Source organism: Calidris pugnax, unplaced genomic scaffold (genome assembly GCF_001431845.1).
Source record: "Calidris pugnax isolate Ruff unplaced genomic scaffold, ASM143184v1 scaffold41, whole genome shotgun sequence".
NCBI classification, from domain to species: Eukaryota; Metazoa; Chordata; class Aves; order Charadriiformes; family Scolopacidae; genus Calidris; species Calidris pugnax.
In genome coordinates this window covers 10174673-10198707 of record NW_015094509.1, presented here as the reverse complement: position 1 = coordinate 10198707, position 24035 = coordinate 10174673, and the positions used below count along the sequence as shown (strand labels likewise).

Below are 24035 nucleotides of genomic sequence, written 5' to 3'. Positions count from 1 at the left end.
AAAATGCTTTTTGGGAAGAATAAGGGTTACTGCTCTCAGCTCTGAGAGACTGAGAGGAATCAAGTGAGGACCTGGTTAATGGTGTGGAAGCAGTTGATAATTTTAAAAGATATGAGATAGTAAAGTAAAAGATGTGATGGTGCAGCAGCCCAGAGGAAATGGAGACCTGGAAATGAGAGCTGAATTCTAAGACTTGAAGCTAAAGCAATTTTAATTCAGAAATTAAAGAAGGATGATGGGTATTTTTTGGTTGTGTTTTCAGGATACAAGGGCAGCCCTTGACCAGGATTAGGACTCACAACAATAAGACCTCTTAATATTTGGGAAAACAGTTAATGAAATGTTCATTCTGCACATTTCAGCTGCAACAGCCACAAAAAAAAATATGGAATTTTGGAATTTGGAATTGAAATTTGGAAGCCAAATTTTAGGTTTGGCTTCATTTGCTCATGGGATCTGGAAAATCTGACCAGTTTTGTGCCACTGTCCCTTGTAAGACAGAAGGCCAGTATGAAGCACGGGAGAAAGCAACTTCCATCACCCCCATCCTGGTAATAGTAAGCAGAAGGTCACACTCAGCAGGTAAGATCACAGAGGTATTGCGAGCCTCAACACAACCCGCAAAGCAGGCCTGACCCTGGCAGGTACAAACTAGCTCTACGCAGTGTGGAAAAGAAGAGTCTTTTGGTTAAGGAACAGTAAGCAAATTATGAGGTTTCATGTGATTCATGGGTAACGTCAATCCTTATCTGCCCCAAGTATTACCTAGAAAGTCAATTACATATAATACAATGTAATATATATACCATTGATTTTGAATGCAGGACCCCAAAGGAAAGCAACAATATATTTCTCACTCCTTGAACAGCGTTTTTTTAGCTGATGTTGTTCTGAAATGACCTGGGGAAGATTATGTAAAGTACAAAAGGTTGTGCAGAGAATCTGTAATATCCCTAAACAATAAAACAGGAAAATATCCCAATAATAACTGATATATAAGTAATAGTTTCTAAATTTGAATCCACAGAGTACTGTATATCATCTTATACTTTATATAATCTAATACCTGAAAGAATGGCAACTTGGAAATAAATAACAATTAAATATGATCCTGCTGGAGATGCAACATAAATTAAAACTTGGCTTCAGTCCTTTTTTGTAGGAGAATGAGGAGGAGGTTCTTAAAGCTATTTCCAAATCTACAACTGCCTTTAAAAATTATGGTTATAAAATTCTAGCAGAAGTTGTCCTTTGCACCACTATTTAAAATAAGAGAAGAAAAACTTCAAATGGGTTCCAGTGAAGGTATTACTAATATACTAACCACTACTAATATCTATTCAAGAATTTGTAAATATACATTCAGAAGAACAGAAAAGCAAATGACAGAGATATTTTCTCTTAAATTCTATTCGGATTCACACAGATTCGACAGAGTTGGAAGGAACCTCTAGAGATCATCCAGTCCAACTCCCCTGCCAAAGCAGGGTTGCCCAGAGCACATCACTCAGGACGGCATCCAGGCAGGGCCTAAAAATCTCCAGAGAAGGAGACTCCATGACCTCCCCGGGCAGCCTGTTCCAGGGCTCTGTCACCCTCACCGTAAAGAAGTTCTTCCTCATTTTTGAGTGGAGCAATAATATATTTAATATTATATATAAATATATATTATGTATATATAAAAACATATATAATATTTAAGTAGCAATAAAGTGACACACAGCTGTTTCAGGCATATATACCAACTTTGATAAGAAATAAATGTATTTTGTTTATAACCAGTAACTTGGCCACATTCTCATTGAAGTCATTGACAAAATCAACATAGGAACTGGTTTTCACCCACTGCACCTGCTGCTTCAAATAAGGACAGTGTGAAGTGAAAATGGGCTATAATTGTAACTCTGGGAGAAGACTCTGGAGAAAGGTTTGGGAGTTGCTACTCTTAATGCAGACTTCCCCTATGCAACATTATGTTTTGCACATAAAGCAAAATAATGATTTTTGATCCACTATTCCTTGCTTCTTCAGAGGACTCTGCTGAAGTTTGAGCGTGGGGAAAATAACTAGTAATAACTAGCATGTTAGAGAAGATTTTTGCTGTTTATTCACAACCAAACAATCTCTACAGAGGAGATTCTCACATAGTTCTCACATAGCTGGTTTTTACATTTGCTGGGGATCCCTAGTGGGACCCTCCAACTGCCTACTGTCCTGCAAGACAGAATTCCTTATCTCTGAGTGAATTGCTAGGAAGATCTGATCTCTTCTAACTTCAGAGTTTCACCCTATGTATCATATGCTCCAGTTCTCCTCCTAAAAAACACAGCTGTCTTGGAGACAAACATGACTTTTGACATAACTGGGGCCCATCCCACAAAGCAACTTGAAGATCAAGATAAGGAGCACAGACTGGATCCAATAATAATGTAGGAGCCAGTGTTGTCTGCAGAGCACAGGAGTGATGTAGCTTCTCTTCCCTTTTAATGATATCTAGCAGACCTCTAACTTTCATTAAAATCTGCAAAAGGAACTCACGATGTCTGGCAACTTTTGCTAGAATTGCTTAAAGCCTCAAATATCATCAGTTTTGGACTTCCTCCAGCTCTGAAAGGGACTCTATAGTTGGGGGTGTCTTATCCCTAAGGAAGGTCAAAACCTCATGAAATCTGAGGAAAACATGGGGGATGGAGCGGAGTAGAAAAGTGAGCATTGGACCTCAGACTTATTACTGAAATATTAGCCAAACTAGCAAGACTTGGAGGAATCAGTGTGAAAGTTAAAAGGGAAAGGCTAGGTTCCCTGAAACGTAGAAGATCCGGGCTGGGAAAAAACGAAGGAAGGAAGGAGCTTTAAGTTAAGCCAAACAGTTGGAGGGACACCATCAATAGCTGATAAATCCAAATCCTTAGTGTGCTATAGCTGTTTTCATAACATGAAAAAGTTGAACAATTTTTAATGATAGTCTACAGTAGCTTAATTAATATTCAAATTAACTCTAAATGTAAATAAGCATTATATAACTATCTGCTATTACAAAAATAACTTATAGGTATATATATTTAACTGTTAAATAATTCAAATGAGCAATTACTGCATCTCTCACTATGCCTAATTAGCAAAAGAAAAATGGAGAATTTTATTGATGTGAATGTGAAAGAAATACAATCCTTTTAAAGCTATTTATTTTCATTTAACTGAACTGCCTTGCCATACTAAAAAAACATTTTGCAGAGGTTAAATAAAGTATTTCATGGCAACCGCTGCTTCTTAGTGCCTGTGTAACAAGAAACATGAGCCAGCCGAAGTTGTGCAAGTTGGTTTTCTTTCCCAGTAAGAGAATGTGGTATCTAAGACCTTGTCCTAACTCATTTTATCCCCAAGAGTAAGTCAAGTAAGTCAAGTATGAACTAATGCCTGGAGGGAAGTCCCTGACTCCAGAAGTATGGATTATTTCACATTTATCTTACAATCTGCTCTCAGAGTTCTTAAAATTCACTAACTTGGCAAGTTGGGAATTATCATGAGAAATGAAATAATTTCATAACTATGAAGTCATCTAGCATTCCATGAATATGACACTTGGAGGGTTTGTCCATGCTTGGGCATTATTCTGACCTTTGGATAATAAGCTGTTAGATAGCTTTTCATGGAAACAATTAGAAAAGTGCCATAGCATAATAGGGACAACCTGATGTCTTAATTGAATCGTCGTTTTAATTTCAAGGATTTGTATTAATCACTGAAAAAATTTAAACGGCTACATTTGTAATAGTATTTAAACAAACTTATTTTGTATGATCTAAAACGACAAAGGATTGTGCTGTTTAGACCGTTTAGATGAACTGCCTTTCTGGAGCATGCTAAACGTAGTGATTTGTATTTAACATTAACCAAATGAACAAGGTTTATAGATGGATGCCAAGATTCTCTGACCTTTGTAAAGAAAATTTGCTTCTATCTCAACAGTGTGTGGAAAGCCTGTGCTTCCATATGTTTTCAGTGAAATTACCTCACTGCTATTTTTTCATCTCTAAATTTCCCAGGAAGAGATGGCTGTTGAAAAACATAAAAGAGCAGAAATGGTCTTGAAGTTTTTCCAAGGGCTGGGACAAGGGAGGTATAACCCCCCTACTAGAAGAGTCTGCTGGCCAGCAATGTGGTTGAGTCAGGAGAAGTGAGCTGTTAGCTTCGCCGTCTCCTGGGACATGGGAATCCAACACGACACTCCTGACTATTTATCAGCCCAATTCAGTGAATTTGAATCTGATCAGAGCAAAACAGAACAGGGAAACCCTTTGACATCACCATCTCTCAGCTGAAGAATGAATATCTGAAAAATGAATCTGAAGTTCCTACTGTCACCCCGTCTACTTCCTAATGTGTGATTTGTTTTTCTGCTGGACTTTTCCGTCTTTCATCCTGTACTTTTATTTTCATTTAATAAGAAATATACTATAAGAAATAGTGGCCACAAAACTGGAATGTTTTGCACAGCCCAGGTCTGTGACTGAAAGCACAAGCTACTGATGAGTTTTAATGTTTAAGTTCTCCAGGTGTTGCCTGGCTAATGCCATATATTATGCTGGTGGTCTTCAGCAGCTCGGCTGCAACTGACAGAAAGTATCATTAACAAGCTGCAATTTTAACTCTTCTACTTTTCACTTTGCTTGAAACAATCCTCATTTTCAAAACTCTTTCCAGTTTGCACCATTATCAGAAGTACACCATTATCAGAACTATCTAGAATGATGGTTGAAAAAAAGGATTCTCTCAACTTAGTAATTTTATATAAGTAAGCAGAAAATGGATAAGACAGACTGTTAAGAGGAAAGCTAGTTCTGGTTTTATTTATATTTGCTTTAAGCATTTCCTTCTTTTTCCATGTGTTTTTTTGAAAAGGTTTAAATGATTTTTTTGGTGGTTGCTACATGATAATTGGTTATGAAATATGCATCACATTTCACTTTCTACAAGCCTGGTTGTCACCCATTTGGGTTGCTGGCCCACGGGCTGGGGCATCTCAGGCGTTTTGCTTGTATGAGAAAACATATGTGCTTTTTGAAAATGTGACAAGGGAAGTACAGTACTCCAATGTCTCTAAATCTCCAAAGGTCCCCCCTCTGTGCACTATTACACCAGTGAACACCACTTATAACAACTCCTCTGTTGCTGGGATGAGACAGTCCTTTATTAGCCTGCCTTCCTCTGAACTTATGCCTTGACTTCAGTGTCAACTGCAACTGTTTACTCTGGTTTAATTTGGTCTGCATATATTACAGCATTCATGTAAAATTCAGTCATTTTGCATATGCTCCAACTGACATATGAATGAAAAAAACAGTTAATTTGCCATCTCTGCTTCCCAGTAAAACTTGAAACTTGTCAGCAGTGAAAGTGGGCACAGCTTCTGTTTAGAGATCCTATCCAAACTTCACCTTCTTTCTGACATGCTAAGGATGGTATATTCCAAGTTAGGAAACGCTATTTGCTATATTTCTTCTAGGGCCTGCAAAAATTTTAGTAACTCTTCAGCACAGGACTGCTGCTCAGCAAATGGGGTGACACAGGTCTCTAGTCTCCCACTCAGCAGGAGCTGGGTACATATTAAAAAGAGAGAAGAAACGGCTTTGATGTCTCATAAACACTATTTTTAGATCTGAATTCTTGTCCTATCTTGAATCAAGATGAAAAGTCCATTTTTCACCACCAGTCAAGAAAACCAACAACATGGTTTCATTGAAATATTTCCTGTTGATAATTTTAAAATATTTTATTTCAGTTTCAGTGTTTATCCTTAAAAAAAAAACCACCCAAGAAACAGAAACTGCATTATTTAAACTATATAAGTGGGGTGTTCCTCACAATTTAAAATCTTTTCTAATGCAAGAACATGCTGAGTTGAGAGATTTGTCCAGTTTGACCCTGTTCTGCAAACAATTTCAGTGAACAGATGCTTCTGGTAAAAACAATTCATTAAAAAAATTCCCCAAACCTCTAATGTACATCACAGAAAACAGACACTGATCACTTAGTTATAAAAACCTGGCAAGCGATCTTCTTTTGTTTTTTTTCAGAAGCTTCCGTTTCCACAACCACTCAGCTTTACAGAAAGCGGTCGCGCACATCCAGTTCTACCCTCGAGGAGCTTCTAAACACTTCTGGCTTTCCTCACTCTTTGTTTACCTTTTCTCTCTGATGTAGCCCCAGCGTGTGGCTCCTGAAGGAACCAGAGCATTAGAGATAGCTGAGCCCAGAGAGAAACTCCAGGAATCAATGCACGAAGCCACCAGTCTGCTGGAGCGATTGCTGCATTGAAGGGCTGTTTCTGACGTACCTGAGGGGACTTGTGCGAGCGCCAGCTGTACTGGTGACTGTGGAGACTCGCCAGCAAAATGTTTTCATCGGTATCCACCTGGCCAAACCGCAGTGTCTCCTGTGTGTCATTACAGATCACAAAATGGCTGAAGACCAACTCCTCTGCCTCGGGGCATTGGTTCTGAAAGGAAAGGGATATGAAAGCCAGTAAGCATCAGATTAATTGCAAGACATTTGGCAGCTGTCTGCCTAGTGGCGACTGTTACAAGGCAGAAAATGCTTCAAGATCTCCTGCCATCAGCTCTGGTCTCATAGTACTCTACTCTCTGGAAAAACTAGTGTTTGGGTTGACAAAAATACCCTAACACGTAGCATAGTTTGCTTTATGTTTCTGTAATGCAAATCTTAAAGATTTAAAACTACAATAAAAAACTAGATTTCCTAACTTAAGTTAAAGACTTCAACGATGTTAAATTCAGTTAGAAATGACATGTCAGATAGGGCAGGCTGAGCAGAGGCATGGAGAGGCTTCTCCATGGTTGACAACTGATCTCTCAGGACAACAGGCTGCACTTCCCCTTCCCCAGCTGCTGCTTCTACTTTGAAATGTTGCTGTGGGTCAGCAGCAGAAGACTCTCTCTCTCCTGATACCACAACACTTAAAAAAATAACTAAAGAAAAAGCAGGAGACACGGGGAGAGTATTTTCACAGCTCCACCAGGATAGTTTGAAAACGCATCATGCAATTTGACAGGGAAATAGGAAAAATCAAAAACTATCACAGGTTTTAGAAGTATTTTAGATTTTACAGTACTTTTTCTTCTGCCTGCAGCATCCTTCTATCCCTTTCTTTCTGCTTTTCATCTGGCTGCTTGTCACTCTGTTGACACAATGAGACTATATGATAGTCATAAAAATTACCAGAGCTACAGGTCTTCCGCCCCTGAAGGCACGAACTATAATCCCCTGTACGGGAGAGGTCAAAGTGTGACTGACAATTTGATTTGGAGATCATCTCTCATATATTTCTGTCCTAGTCACTACCAGGCTGGCACCTTCCACTTACAAGCAACTATCTAGCAACCATAACAATTACTCCAAGAAAGAAACATTTGGATCGTCTTCACGCAATTTAACGGGTCTAACACAAAGAATTCATCTTCTTGTGCTTTTTGTTACCTCTTTTTGACCCATCTTTCCTAGCACACACTTTTGACAATGCTTTATTGTTGGTTGGTTCCCTTTTCTCTACAATATAGCCCAGCTGCTCTTTTCTCATCCTTTCTTCCCATGACGTTTTCTCAAACTTATGGGACCTCCATGGTCTTTGGAGCTGATTCTGTTTCCCTTCCTTGCTTTCTCAGTGGACCTTTTAAATGGCTATAATGAAGCTAGCACCTCCTCTGTCTGTGATCATACAGGTCTCTAGTTCTTTGATAACAATGTACCTGGAAGTCTGCAGAAATTCAGAGATCAAACAAGAGAGAGAGAAAAATATTTCCTCATAGATCCCTATGGATCCTCAGTTACACATGAAAAACCATTTGGTACATTGCCTGTAGCACATTGCTGGGTGATACACCTGGAACAGATTTTCCGAAACGTGAAGTGTGCAAGGTATGTCCAATTTAGCATCCTTGAATGCATGGTCACCACCATGTTCATTAGCTTAAGAAGAACGCAAGGTGCAGGTTGCAATTCCTTTTGTGACTCACTGTCAGAATAGTTGACTGGGAGTCTTCATGCAAAAAATTATTCAAATTATACCTAAGCACGAGAATATTTAGATTAAAGCTTCCCTCCAAATCTCAAGAATTCCTCTGCATAAGATGAGGTATCTTCTGTGAAACAAGAGTCAGGTGAGCATAACCAAAATCTCACTTTTTCAAAGCAGTAAAACTTACTACAGAATACAGAATATATACAAAACTTACTACAGAATATGTCTGTATCACATGCAGTAGCAGATCTGGATATGCTGAAGGCTGACATTTACAGTGCCACTTCAGAGTGCGGAGTTTATTTTGGCATTTTCTAGTGGTGTATCTATGACTTTTTACTGTCAAGCTGCCATACCCACATACCCACTACCACAAATATATATATTTTCTTGTTACAGCTTTGCAAAATGTTTTTTTTTTTTTTTTTTTTTTTGGTCACCACCATGTTCATTAGCTTAAGAAGAACGCAAGGTGCAGGTTGCAATTCCTTTTGTGACTCACTGTCAGAATAGTTGACTGGGAGTCTTCATGCAAAAAATTATTCAAATTATACCTAAGCACGAGAATATTTAGATTAAAGCTTCCCTCCAAATCTCAAGAATTCCTCTGCATAAGATGAGGTATCTTCTGTGAAACAAGAGTCAGGTGAGCATAACCAAAATCTCACTTTTTCAAAGCAGTAAAACTTACTACAGAATACAGAATATATACAAAACTTACTACAGAATATGTCTGTATCACATGCAGTAGCAGATCTGGATATGCTGAAGGCTGACATTTACAGTGCCACTTCAGAGTGCGGAGTTTATTTTGGCATTTTCTAGTGGTGTATCTATGACTTTTTACTGTCAAGCTGCCATACCCACATACCCACTACCACAAATATATATATTTTCTTGTTACACTTTTCAAAATTTTTTTTTTTTTTTTTTTTTTTTTAAGGGAGGATTTACTATCCATAGAGCTCAGCATGTTGTTATAGTCAAACCTAGATATAATCCCAGGGGACTTTAAGTAAATTTTTTACTCCAATTCATTTTCTTGCTGATTACGCACAGACTGGAAGCACAACAGCAGGAGATGACAAACTTCCTTCTTTTTACCTAACTATTACTTTCAAAATGGAGGTTTTTGCATTTTCTGAAGGGAAAAAGGAATCTAGCAAGCTTTGATTTTTTTTATCTTGAGTTTTTGGCAATCATAGAACTTCGAAATTGTACTGGGGCAATATTATCCCATTAGGGATTTTTAATAGTCTTGCGCACATTTTGGTACTGATGAATGACTGCCATCAGTCATTAGTCTTAAATGGTAGATTTGCTACTAGAATACACTGCTTTTAACAGCAAGCTTCAGCTAGGCAAAAGAGGTATTTTTAAGCTCGTTTTCATAACAGTTCCAAAGTTTTAAAGCAAGGAAACACCAAGATTTGCATAATAAGGAATTGCTCCATGCTGCCAGGCTTAAGAGAGAGCTACTGATGCCTCAAGTCTTGATAACAACAACTGACTAAAGGATCATCAAGGAAGCTTGGGGATGCTTTAGCTCAGTATGGCAACTATGCACTGTACAGCCAACGGTCTAGGTAAACTCTTATGCTCCTTGCAGTAAAGGCAGGAGATTTTTCCCAGAGTACCACCCATGCTTCTCAGTCCCTGGGGAGCCGCAGCAGCTCCCTGCACCCTTCACAGGGAACTGGATCCCAAAGTGCCGCTGAAGTCTGAAAATAGAAGGTTCTAGGGTAAGCAGAAAGGGACCAAAAAACCACCAACAAATCAGCAAAAGGATAGTGTGACGAAATCTTGACTGATAAAAGAGAGTGTAGAGAAACCAGACATCATAAAACCAAACAGAACTCGGCCATTTGTGTGGCAGTGATGCTGAAGGGCAGAATGATGAGTCTAGAAGCTGAAAACACCTAAGTGTGGATTAGGAAAAAATTCCCTCTCTGAATTAAAACAGCAAATCAAAAGAACCAGCCAAAGATCAACAGCCTGAATCAGATACAGATTAGGGTCAGTTCCTGGGGGACAATTTCCTGCCCCTCTTTAGATCATTTTTCAGCTGTTCCTTTCTCTCAGAGAGGCCTGGAAAGTGTTTCTCCTTTATTGGGCTTTCAAATATTTTGTGAATTCTATTCAGTGAGGGGAAAAACATCCCACATAATACTAGTCACCAGGCTTTCCCTGTTTCAGGACTTTCTGCTCACATCTCAGCTCACAGCTATTTCAAAGCAAAGATCTGGAAAAAAAACCCATAAAAGCCTAGGCCTCTTTATATGCACAAAGTTATTTTCTGTGTGCCTCACAAGCTACTGAAGACCTGTGCAAACCTTCTCTCTCTCACACGCACAAATGTATACACACTCTCTCTCTCTACTACCGTGCAACGCTTTTCGGATAGAAAGTCTTTAGCATTTTCTTATTTCATTCAAAGTCCCTCTAAGAGAAAAGAACATCTTCCTTCTGCTTGTTTAAACTTCATTCTCATGGCAGTATCCTGACATGATCAGCTAGAAAGTTAAACTGAAGCTACATGGAAATCTTCTGTACCCTTTTCCTTTGTTCTCTGTGCTTGTGGTAGAAACATGGGGAAAGCACTGTGATCACAGATGTCATTTTGACTGATCCCAGCTCATTAACAAAACTTATGCAACTGCCAACAGAAAGGTTAAGCACCACACAGACCTCGAGGACAAGAAGGTCTAATGGTTTTAAACAGGTTTAAACCAGGAGCTTTTATAACTTCTGAGGGGTTCAGGAAAACATTTGCAGTGTGAGACCACAAAGGAGTATTTTCTTCCCCAGGAATACTCACTTAGTACTATACCTGGGGAGCTGTTTTCCCAGCTGACCCTATGTCTCTAAGCACTAATGCTATAAAACAATTTGTGAAGGCTTAAATGCCCAAAAAAGGGGCACCCCCCCAAGGCCCCCGCTATATTCACAGGAGACATGCATTTTCTATCTCACTTGATACTCTATGTGTTATTACTAAATAATAAAACTAAATAATAACAATCTTGAAGTTCCCTGCCCAGTTATTTGATTATCAAAACCATTACTTTAGCTTTGCATTTAGATGTCCATTAGGCCATTACTGTTTGTATTTTAACAGGGATTTCAGACTAGACAGTGAAATATGTCAAATGGGGAAACGGTTTTTAAAAAGTGCTAATCCTCTCAGATTTTCAGCATGTGACTTAGAAGTATAAAGCAAGTTGTATGCCTAATGTTTTTTAGGCTTAATCTACTTTCAAAATGTTCATCATTACTTAAAACAAAAAAAAAATATCAGTCCAAATCTAGGAAACAAAGACACCGACAGAGGCTTCTGTTAATCCTGAACTCTTGACCTAAAGGTGCAGGGCCAAATTGTTTCATGCTTCATCTGTCTGTCCACTGACTACAACATCACTTGTTTCAGATATTAATCCAGTAAAAAATATGCGGAGAATTCAAATAACCTTTCCTGCTTATTAAATTCATGCTTCTCGTTGGCAGCATTTATTTTATATTTTATGTGAACAGCAAACATCGGCTTATCACTGGGCAACTCATTCCCTCCCCATGCAGTGTGTGCCACCCCTACCCCCCAAAAAACCTGAAGGTAGAGCCACATACAAAACATCTTGGTAGCAATTAATTTAATAAGCTGTTTTGAACCCACTTGCGTGTTAACTGTTCCCTAATTTCAAAGCAGTGCTAGTTTTTAATCTTGAATACTCAGGGCTAGATACCCACCACATCAGAACATGGTGGCAAGTACCCTTGACATGAGAGGAAACGAGAAAATTACAGCAACAATTACAGAAGTATATCCTCCTGTGGCTCATGTTAACATTGCCAAATCCATGTATAAATCAGTACCAACTATTCATAGAATGTACCTGTCAGCAATATACTATGCGACATATGGCTCTACTTAATCAAATATACAATTCCTTTTTTTCAACTCAGAATATTCCTTCAAGGCACAGAGTAGTCAGTCAGTCATTCACACTGTGATGTGGTTTAAAACATTTAAATATTTATGCACCATATTTTATTTATATGTATAGCTATGTCTGAGAGAGCTTTTTTTTCTTCCATCCTAAGAGGAAACTGACCTTTCTGAAGGCCATTTTGCAGTAGTTGCCACACATGTCTTAGATGAGGGACTAGTACTAAGTCAGAAATATTTTGGGTTTAAACAGCCTACCAAGGACTCTCTTATACTTTCTATGTTTGTTTTTTATTAAAAGCATTGTTCAAAATATGACAAAAAACAGAAATTGGAGCTACAAAGATTTTTGTTCACATTGATATTTGAGCCAGCTGTAAAGATTTAAATCACACTAGATCTTGTTTTATGAATGTCCTTTTGCAACAAGAAAACCATGGAATGCCCTTAAAAAAGAATTTTTTGATATAAAACAGATGTTTTATCCTTTTTTCGGGGCTTTGTTATTGTAGTGCCATGATAGGTAATTAATTCCCAGGCTCCACATAGGTCTTCAGGCAGATGAAGAGAATGATTTGATTTCAAGGCTATAGTGGAGTAAGGGAATTACAGGCCTTCAAGGGGTCATTGCAGAAGCAAGGATCCTTACGCTGGGCCTGGCTTCAGCCATTAATGCTGCTTGCACAGAATGTAATGTGAAACTAGTGTTGAACTTCAATAAGGATAGAAGTAGTAGCTGGAAACAATATGCTGTACCGCTCAAACTGAGCTGTGCTTACATATCATGCATCACTCACCTTTTCATAAATTAGCGGAATATTATGCATTTCAAGACCAAGATTCTGATTATTCTGGTATAAATCCTTGTAGTTTCACTGCAACTCAAGCAGTTGTGACTACATTTACCTTTATATATAGCATTTATTTTCTCCTAATTTTCATTGCTATCAGGGAATTAAAGTTTATTAGCAAAAAACACTTCTAGTGTAAATTAGCTTATATATCTTGGAATACTTTTAATGAATGCAGTTGGTACTCTAGTTTGCTATTAAATGAATCACAATAGCTACATTTTTTCTCCCCATTATATTTGCATACCTGCTGCCAAGCTTGAATTGCTGTATTTAGAGAATGAAGAGCATACTGGCCAAAGTTGATGAAAATGGGGTCCACCATCACCGTGCAGTCCAATAGCCTTCCTAATGTGCCGCTGGAAATAGCAATCTGACCCCAGATTTTGAAAGGTTTCACAACGCTCTGCATAGTCACATTTCGGCATTCCAAAAGTTTACAGTCAGCTTGAGTTGAAAACTGGATCTCCTGGAACATCGACTCATCACTCCACTGACGAAGATAAACATGAGGCTCATCAAAGGAAATTATCATGTATTCTAGCTCAGATGGCATGTTCTTATCAGATAAAAATGGCTGAAGAAACTTTGGTGGTGCTGAAAAGGGAAAGAACAAGAGGAGAACATCACCATTGCCACATTCTGTATGTTTTTGCAAATTGTGTTTTAACCGCTTGTACATATGATGAAAACAAGTAAAATTTATAAAAGAGTTGACATTTCTGAAATTAATCCTGTTCACACCGTTTATTAGATGTAAAATAGAACTGTAATTAGTAGCAGCTGCAAACAAAAAGTATCTGCAAACCAAAATCTTTTCATGGTAAACAGAGCAGTCAGCCAAACTGCTTTACCTACACACTGCACAACACTTCAGATCGTCACCTATTTGAAGCAGAAACCATTCTTCTGTGAGAACTTTTGCTATAATATATGTATATGATATTCCACACATGGCACATTACAAATACAATAAAAATTAGCAATATAATATTTGCTGACATGTGACTGTGCAGGCTAACAGGCTCCACAATGAAAATTAGCTTTGCTGCAATTACAGGGTTCAAGACCCCAAACCCACTGAGAAGCAACATATTACTCCACTAGAAATTAAACAAAACAGTATCCTGAGACTAAAGCATGAGATATATATCATAAAAAAGATTTTATCGCGTTCACTGAAGTCTCAGTCCTGCAAAGTGCTGAGCCCTGTGGCTCACTGCAAGGCACGTACACCACTTGTTTAACATTAAGCATGCGAATATTTCCATTGATGCTATTATTTATGTTGCTGGAACTACTCACATGCTTAAAATTATCATATGCTCAAGTGCTCTACAGCTTTGGAACCGAAGCACTCATCGCTTTCCAGGATCAAGCCCTATTCTACAAATGTATCATGGATACAATAAGCTTTGTGCTCCCTTCGCATATGACGTCGCACAATGAAGCCCCCAAACTTAAGGCCTTTAGGTGCTATAACAGGAACAACAGCAGCATCAGCATAAACTCGGTCGCTGTTGAAAAATGAAACAGCTGGGTTTGATTTTAATCCGTTTTTTGCTTTTTCCAGTACGTGTAATTTTAAAGATCGAGCATCTGGAATCGGAGTGTAATAGTTAGGAAGATTATGTACTGATAGAGGTAGCTGATAGACAAGAAATTATTTGCTAGACACTGAGTGTCAGTCTTGGTATGATTTGATATTGAATATATTATAATACTTGCAGAAACACAAAAATTACTCATGGAGAGAGCTCTCCCTGTCAAAATTATCTAAGATATTTGCTCATCTTCCACGGAAAGCATTCCTGGCATTTGAAAATCAGACAATAATGTAAAGATCTCTTGGAATGTATTTGCCATTAATGCAATGACAGAGAGCACTGAACAAAAACAGATGTAGCTCCAAAAGTGATCATAATTGAAATAGCAGTTAAATCTGCAGTTCTCAGAGCTCTTCCAAGGAATTCTTACTAAGGGGGTTGCAAAATCTTCAAATATTTTAATAGTGCTGTTAATATGCTGGAAAATTTAAAAGATCAAATTCATTCACTAAGATGGCTCCAAACTGAAGTGGCACCTGCTGTCACTAATCAGACTTCGAAAACCGGATGGCTTCTACAGTTACCCATTCCGGTGGGAGGAAGGGGGAGATCAGCCAGCCCCGCTCCCTACCGTATGTACTTTCTCAACACACAGAAGTCATCAGTTTTACCCTGAAGTCTGTACCACCAGTGATAATATATTTCAAGAATGGCTGTTCGAATGAGGAAATGGGGACGACAGACAGCAAAACAGCAATTAAACAGCGGGTATGATCTACGTATGCTTGTATTATTCTACATAAAGGAGTACATACCTGTGCCTAGTTGATCAAGATGATGGCAGAGGTGGACTTCCAAATAAGTAAATTGGATCAACACACTTAGTGAGGGCACAAACCAAGGAGTAAAACAGGAGTCAACCCGGGTACAGGCTGCTAATGCCGTGGGGGTTACAAGCTGATCACACGCACTTTGTGAGCCAGATTCGCTTTCCGAGCTGCAGAAGGGAGATAACAAAGCGGTAGTTCACAGTTCCAGGATTTTAGCACTTTACAGTAAGACATGATCATGTGCCGTGTTGGTTTTCCAACACAGCCAGCCCCATCATTTTCTTTTAACTGCTAATGTTACTGTCTGTACTTTTTCCCAAGCAGAACACACCAGACAAGATTGCAATCCAACAACGCCTTTATCACACTGCATTTTCAATTTACAAACTGAAACACCTGAATGTGATCCATATTAACAGAAATAAAACCAAACCATACCAGTTAGCTCTAATTGTTGAAATAGCTAAACAGAGTATATTACCATTACTAAAATTGTAAGAATAAGCTGAAAGTTAATCCGGTGAAGAGAATGACTTTTTTTTTCATTTTATTTTAAGGAAACCAACACACAACCATCAAAGTACTTCTACGCATAAACCCTGCCCCTTTAAGGTTTCTTTCCTTCACTCTTATTCTACAGTCATAATTTAGAAAGAATCTCCGAGTGTTATAAGCTCAGCCTGGAGCCTTTTACTAGCACCTATTACAACACATTAACTATACATTTAAGATGCCACCCCACTGATTCTTATTTTTCGCTAGCTGTACTCCTGACGCCATGAATTTCCAAGCATTATCTTTCAGTCTCTTGAGAGAAACTAACACTACATCACAATTCTATAGGTTGCTAAGACACCACTTTAGTACAAATAAACTTTCTAATTTAATCCAAATCTACCCTTAATGTTCCTTATTCTCACTCCCTTTGCAGTTTGGCACTAAAGAGTTTCAATTTCAAAACATAGATTTGATTCAAGAAAACTAAGTCCACATCCTCAGTCCAAAACTGCTTTTATTTTTAAAATAAAATTTAATGAAGGATTAAGTAATGCCAACTTACTATTTTTGACATAAAATAATTAGCTTTTATAAAGCACCATGAATAGATTTCCATGGACATTTTAGAGATATTTTAAATTCAAACACAAGTTTAAATTTCAACAGTGCCTGTCAAAGCAACATGTCTTATGCTTTTAGGACCAAATTTTTCATCACTTCTCATGTGTTACTCCAAAATTGTGCACGAATAGAATAGGTACTCCAAATATTCAGCTGCAAATGCATGGAGTTTCATGGATAGGTAAATTTATCAGTATTATTTTGAGTTAGGGTAACTAGCTAGTATGGTTATTTATTTCTGGAGCTTAAATCCAACTTTAGATTTGTGGACATAAATCAAAATACTCGTGTAGCAGTAAAACCCAACTAAAATTAGCTAACTATCAAAGAATCAAGACTGAATTAGGTTGTTGAAGAATGAAAGGTAAAACAATCAGGTTTTTAGCTGCTTTCTTGTGCTTTACTTCTTCAAATTGCCTGTTCACATTTCAAAAATGGTGTTGTAGGTCTTTTGAGAAGTGGTATCTTTGGAAATAAAATTATTCTTTGTGTTCACAAGATAAAACATCTCTGGGAGTGGACCAGAGTCAGAGAAATAGGAGGCTTTTCTTTGTTCTGCCATGGACATTCCTTACACTGTTGGAACAAGGCATGGAAGCAAATCCAAAAGCCACCAAAATTCATATACTGATTTAGACCATCAAATACTTTGGAATTTGCGAAACTGGTCAGTTCTTTCAGTATAATTGTCAATATTTTAAGATTTTTTTGCTCACTACATTTTGGTTAGAAAAAGAATTTCAGGGACATATGGAATGAAAACAGAAAAAGGGTAAAAAGGTGCAAAAAAATGTTAACCAAACTATGAGGAACTTTAAAATAAATAATTACACTTTATATTCTGAATTAAGACTTTGTACAAACAGGTATAACTAGTTGCAGTAAAAAGGAAGGACATTTATTTCTGAAATTTGAGGTTTCTTCTGAAATTATAAATTTATTTTCCTTGGAAAAGTATTCCTTGAGTCAGTCAGTCAGTCAGATTCACTATCAGTGAATCAGCATTTTTATGTCCTTAGATATGTTTTTTTGGAGATGGATATTTTCATAGAATAAAAACCTAACAAAAGTCTCCAAATTCTTACTTAGTCAAATTTTATATACCTGCTTCTTACTCATTAAGCATTTTAGCCTGATGGGAGCTTCATTTCTCTTTCATAACTACAGTGGTTACAGGGCAACATGACATGCTTGAGGAAGTATAGCAAAAGCTTCACACCAGGGAAATACTTTAAAGCATTTAGCTGTACTTTGATTTTTTTGCCCCACAAGCAGCATATCAAGCACAGGTAATATTGTGGAATTCAAGATCTTGGGAACAAAAAGATTGAAACCTGCTTTTTGTTTCCTCATAGAGAGTCACCTGAAAAACCAGGAAGGTCCACTACTGAAAGGATTCCCTAGCAAACTTCACTGCCCATCGACATGCTTAAAAATCTAGCCAGAGGGAAACAGCAAATGCGGATGGGACAACATTGCTCCCTGGGACAGAACTGGCCTTACATCCTCTCCTGTGGTAGGGAGGGACAAGCGCTGGCAGTGGAGGACTGAGAGGAGCAGGACAATGTGGGCTAAACGACATTTTAAAGGGAAAATCACTCTACAGAGAGAAGATCACCGTCTAGAAATTATCTGTAAAGAGATGCAGCAAGGACTTTTTCATCGCCGTTTTCCTGTCTGATCACACTTTGTTCAAGTGCTCTTATTTTATCTACAAAGGGGTCCATTTGACTTTTAGTCAGCAAGAAACCCTATCCAGAATTATAGCCCCCATGTTGTTATGAAAATTAAATACAGTTAAAAACCAGCATAAGCCAGTTACAGTACAAAATATACTGAGCAGCATGCAAATTACTATATTATTGCCTTAAAAAAAAAACTGTAATAAGAGATCATAATACTGAGCTGGACAGTTTTAAAGGGGGACTGTAGTCTTTACAATCACTACCGTGACCCTTCGATTTTAAACTAAATCCCATTAAAACTTTTTGCCTAGGCAGACTTCTGTCAGACCTTTAGCACTGCCACTTCCCCCTTTTACCTTACATAAAGCACAGAAATAAAAGGCACAGTCCTCCATCACGTACTGTGCACAAACAGGAAATACTTTCTATTAAGTCTTGGTGAACAATAGTAGAAGCATTAATATCATAGAGGTAGATTTGATTGTGAAATCAAAACTTGTGCATCAAATGAATACAATATCAAAAAAATTTCACAGTCTCTTGGTTGCTTTGGAGCTACAAAATGCAGCATGGAGTGCCACAACTCTTCACGTGGGGAAAGAAGGAATAACTAGCTTCTACTGCTTTGTGTTTGGCACAAGATGCTGAGGCTTGGGTACAGCAAAACCAGAGGAAATTCTAAATAAAACTGACCTGACTTTAATGCCAGAAATTTCTTTTTTCTTTTTTAATTCTGTGAAATATGAGAATTTTTAAAATGGAAAATACCTACATTCTAAGTCATTATATATTATAAAGCACGATAGTTTCACATCATGCAAAGCAGTTCAAGTTAAATATATGGCAACTGGGAACAATGACTTAACAGTGACCTGCATTATTCTTGTTATTTTAAGAGTGGAATATTTAAACCAAAACTGCCATTTGTGATGAAACCGCAACATGGGAAAATATCCACTGGGAAGAAGAAAGAGACCACTTAACTCATTTAATTTATGACTCAAATGCTGGTCTGAACCCAAATTGTTAGAGGTCAAAATCCAGTACATCATCTACTTTGAATAAAAGCTAAAACAATTAGCAAGAAACATGATCATGATTCCTCACTTAAATTTTTAAAAAGTAGCAATTTAAGGCTTATTTAAAAGTTTTTGTACTTGTTTCATGGTTTGTATCTTAAGGCATTTTCGATTCCTATTTCACATTAGTATGTCAGTAATTATAAAAATACTGTTTACATTACACAGGAGATGCACAAATATATAAAACATCTTGCAACGTAAACCGTTTAAACAGAGAATGATAAACCCTCTTAAGCAGACCAGGGAGGGGGTTTAGTGTCTCACCACCCAAAGAGAGCTTTAAATAAAAGTAATTTTGATTATAATTTGCTAGTTCTGCAACATGAAAATGCAACCTATAAAAATAATTTATTCTATGATAATTTCCTTTTAATCCTCCATTTTAAGTTTTTCCATAAACAGTCATTTATGCCATATATGATTCATTCCATAAACACCCAAGGGGATCCTAAATTATTTCCCTTAGGACTTCAGATTTGTTCATTCATTGAGTAAACATTCATAAATGTTCACTCAAACCTTATTCATTCATTGAATAATGAATGGCCTATAAAACTCTTAAAAACAAACAACAAATATATACAATATATATAAAAATATAGATACTATATATATAAAAAATATACTATATAAACCAAACAACAAATATACTACAATAGTATATATACTATGTCCTTAACCAGATAACCCCTTGATTTTAATATTTCTAATTTCTTCCTGATCAACGTCAGAAAGAGCTTGCATATTGCAGGATTTGGACCATGACATCTCTGCATATTCCCATATTCATTAGTGGTTGATACTCTTCAGCCTGCCAGCTACTGCTCAGCTCATTACACATCGACTCACAAACGTTTCTGTTTGCCTGTCACAAGCCACATACGTTTTATACTTTATAAATGATATTAAGAATCAGTAATAAAGTACTTAAGGGATCAGCTCTCTGGTATTAATAATAACCTATCATAAAGGTTACCACAAAAAAAACCTCTGCAAAATTTGAAGGAAAAAATATTATCATTGATCAACAGCTGCATGCATATGGCAGCTGTTAGTCTGACCCAAAATACAAGATCAAATTAAGAAAATAAACTTCAACAAGAGTAAGCATTTTTATACTTTAAAATTTATAGTGAGTTAAATTTGCTAATCAATCATACGGTTATGGCATGTCAGTGGTGTAATGTCAAATCACCATAAGTCTCCAGGAAAACTGAGATTCAACTTTTATACTGTGTTCACTTCTCGCTCTCATTCAAAGATACCCTCGGCCTTGAAGTCCCCCGTCTAACACTCGGTCCTAGCTTTAAGCACAGCTCCTTGTGGCTCTTCTCACAAGCCTAAAATCTCATGTTAAATACTTGCTTTAGGAACAAGCCTAACATTGAAATTTACCATGACATGGGGCAGTCTCTCTCTCAAAACCAAGAAAGTTTGGTATTTTTTTGGTCAAGTAGAATCCAGACTACATTTTAGGGTGCTTGGTCATAAAAAAGTATCCATATTGGAAAGAGCAGAGATGCAGCATTCTGCCATCAGCCAGGAACAGATGCCATAAAAAAAAATGGCATAATCAAAATTGAACAACTTAGGGTGATAAGGAAGCCTGTTTGTTTAGGTTTATGTCTGCTTCTCAGGCAGTGCAGCAATAGTCAGTGTTGATAAAATCATCAGTACCATAGCAAGATCTGTACAAAGTGTCAGAAAGGCAGTGCTGTAAATTCAAATACTGTTTTTAGAAGACAAAAGCCAAACTTTAAAGGCAAGTTTTAGAAAGGAACAAACTACCTTTGTTTTTCCCTTCAGAAAGTTCTGTCTTAGACCCAGACCTACTGCCAAAATGGACTTCCTGTGCTAGTAGGAGCCTAGAAAGGTTGGCCTCTGCAGGTCCACTGCATTAGTCACCATCTCCTAAACCAGGCTTCCCTTTAACAGAATATGATCCTTTAGGGATTAACCGTCACCTCAAACCTGTTCTGCAGCTGTAACTATATGTATTTCAATGCTCGTGAACGGTTTCAAAGCCTCCAGGTCAGTAGCACGTGACTGGCAGGCTTTGCTCTGTCTCCAAGAAAGATAGTGTGCCTCCAACCTGAGGAAGAGCTGCTCTTTTTCTGACCTGTTGTTTCCCTCTGAAGGATCACTCCAGGATGGTGAGGACTAATATTTCCACACCAGTCCTTCCTGAAATTATCCTTAAGAAAGCTTGCAGTGTAGCCTTCTTTGAAGTTAGTATAAAGAGAGATCAGTTTGAATTTCTATCTGAAACCGTGGCTGAGGCAGGGAATATAATCTTTTATCTTCTCTGATTGATATCAAAGGTTTTCCTCACGTATCCCCTCAGGTTTCTGGCTTCTGGATGTAGTTCACCCTGACCTATGTGAATCTTTAGCTTTCCAGTCTACTGTTCATGTAGGCCACCAAATGTGTCGGGACTAGTGACTCTGCAGTCTCCATACACATGCCTAAGGAGCTGGCAGTTAGTAATACCTCCCCTTGACTTCCCTCTTTCTCTTCTGTTTGTTGACCTTCAAATATCTCAGTAGTATGGTGCGTGTTTTTTGCTCCCTGCTTTCCTTTCCTGTTACCCCTATCCAGTGAACTACTAATGCTTCAGTTTAATTCCTGTCCTTTCAGCTCTAGCTTCTGTCTTAGCTTCATGTGTACACACACAGCGCTTCTAATATCATTGCTGTGCACAGAGCAATTGTCTTCCTTGGAGGCTTCTGGTACCTCAAGGCCATTAGGATATCTCTACCCCTTTATAAGTAGACACACTGATACCACTGAGGATGGTCACTATCACAGAGCAGGTCTGCAGCCTCCCAGGTGGAAACTCACAAGTTCAGATCTTCTAGGCAAGTGAATTCATGTTATGCTGTAAAATGTTTCTAGTGTTAATCACAGTCCAAACTGGTTTTATATTTTTTTTTTTTTAATTATTTGGATTTCATTTTAACCCTAGCCTCTTTCTGAGTGATTACTACTTATTAGCTTACTGGAGCTCCCTGAATGAAACACTGCATATGGTGATGAACCCTATTCGAGCAGAAAACAATAAACATGATTACAGTGCCAAATGGCTTGATGAAAAAAATCTACTAAATTTCACTACTTCATTTTCAGTTCCCACCGAGTTCACATTTCTGCGGTGTTAAGCTGACCAGGAAGGCAATTTTGCCAAGGTCCCACATTCAAAGGAATTAACCTTGTCTAAAACACTTAACTTCTCAATGATGAAAATGCATTCTTTCACAATTAACATCAAGAAATCATTTCCAACCTGATACTATTAATGGAAACCAGATGTTTAATTTTCTTCATCGATTTTGTTAGCCATGTTAGTATTTCCTGATTTCTCTGAATTCTGTAGCTTCATGTAACATATATGTGGATGCTACAGACTCATTCAAGCATGTGTCAGAGGCAGCAACAATAAGCAAATACCAATGATCCCACAGGGTCGTTCTGGGTTTTCTATTCTAACTATAAAACATTAAGAAGGTCTTCAAAAGCAACTCCACTGCTGTTTGTGGAAAGAATTTGTACTCATTTCTTCTTACTCTACATATTAACCAAAATGGAGCGAGTGCAAGTAGAGTGAATATCTGTCATTGTACATTGTTTCCAGCTGTAAACATAATGAAAAATGTATCCCCAGTGTTTGAAAATGCCGATTAATTTTTTTTTACTGTTAGCATAGTAAGCAAGCTGTGTGAATAATAGTGTAATGCTCTTGAAGTACTAAAGTTTTGTTTAATATATTTAAAATAGACACTTGGCTTATTTTAGTCATTGACTTGCACTGAGGACAGAATAAAGGGAATGTATGGCGGGTGAATGGAAGAAGAATGTTTACTATTTACTACTATGTTATACAATGGACTGCGTCTCAGCCTCCTTTCGTTAATTAGCTAATTTTACTGCCTTGTGCAGCTAAAAGGTTTGAGGATATGGCCTGTTTGTCTTCACTTTTCAGTAATCCTTGTGTTCAGAAAATTGATGAATATGATGTTGCCAGGCTGCCTGTAAATCTAAAGGAGAGCTGTTTTAGTGCACACTCCATGCCCTTGCATGAAGGTGAACTACAGTGTAAAGCACACGTAAGACCTGCGACTCTTACTGCATATGAAACCAGTTACTTATTTCCTAAGTCTCTTGGAAAAGACCTCTCAAGAGTGTAGCATTAGATGTCTGTTTTTCCCTCCTCCTTTAAAATTACCTTTGGTCATCAGCCACGTTCTGATTGCTGTTGAGGACAATCCTCCACAGGTCGGAGGCTATGAGCTCCTTCTGGTCGTTCACAAGGCTGACACTGGGCAGCTGCAGTTCACACACTTTGCTTTCTGAGAGACTGAATTCCCGGAATGCAACAAATGATTTTTGAAGCTCATCCCAGTACTCCAAGCTGCAAGGAATCTGTGATAAAAGGGAGAAGGCATAATTACTTTATGCTTGATTGCAAATATAATGGGATTTACTGTACATGCAGAAAGTGCAAAACTAGCTAAATTAAATAAACGTAAGCTGTCACATAGAAAATCAGAATCGTAACCGTTACTCAGGTTCTGAGCTGTCTTGACTTAAATTAAAATGGTTTTAGAATGTTATTGCAGTATAACAGTTTGAAGTGTTCAAACTTTCACTAGGTACAGAAATAGCTACTTGTTCCACAGGACCCAAGAATAACAATGACAACTCAACTAATCATTATTTGCACTCTGCAGCCAAAAAATCCATCAGATGTCATCACATCATGGTATCAAGGTCGTTCTAATCACCTTTTTTTTTTTCTTGAAGTAGCTCTTTTAATTTTATTACTAGGATATTACTAGAGACATTTCCAAAGACAATAGAAAACAAATTTTTAATAAAAGCATATATTTTAAAGGAGTGCGTCTTAGGCCTCCTTTTTGGGGGTGGGGGGGGGGTGGGGGGGG

General features: G+C 37.7%; 1 protein-coding gene across 4 annotated transcripts in view; it reads right to left on the bottom strand.

The window, feature by feature from the left end:
• VPS13B (vacuolar protein sorting 13 homolog B (yeast)) overlaps positions 1 to 24035 on the bottom strand; it is a 461850-nt gene that overhangs the window by 41434 nt on the left and 396381 nt on the right. For 3 of the 4 annotated variants that reach the window (XM_014965404.1, XM_014965406.1, XM_014965405.1), the window contains exons 39-42: positions 23318 to 23514; positions 15195 to 15376; positions 13080 to 13429; positions 6338 to 6499 (exon numbers count right to left, since the gene is read on the bottom strand). In XM_014965404.1, coding sequence (XP_014820890.1) covers positions 6338 to 6499; positions 13080 to 13429; positions 15195 to 15376; positions 23318 to 23514 — 891 coding nt within the window. Of the gene's footprint in view, positions 1 to 6126; positions 6221 to 6337; positions 6500 to 13079; positions 13430 to 15194; positions 15377 to 23317; positions 23515 to 24035 lie in introns of those variants that run through there. The other variant, XM_014965407.1, reaches the window with a different exon arrangement.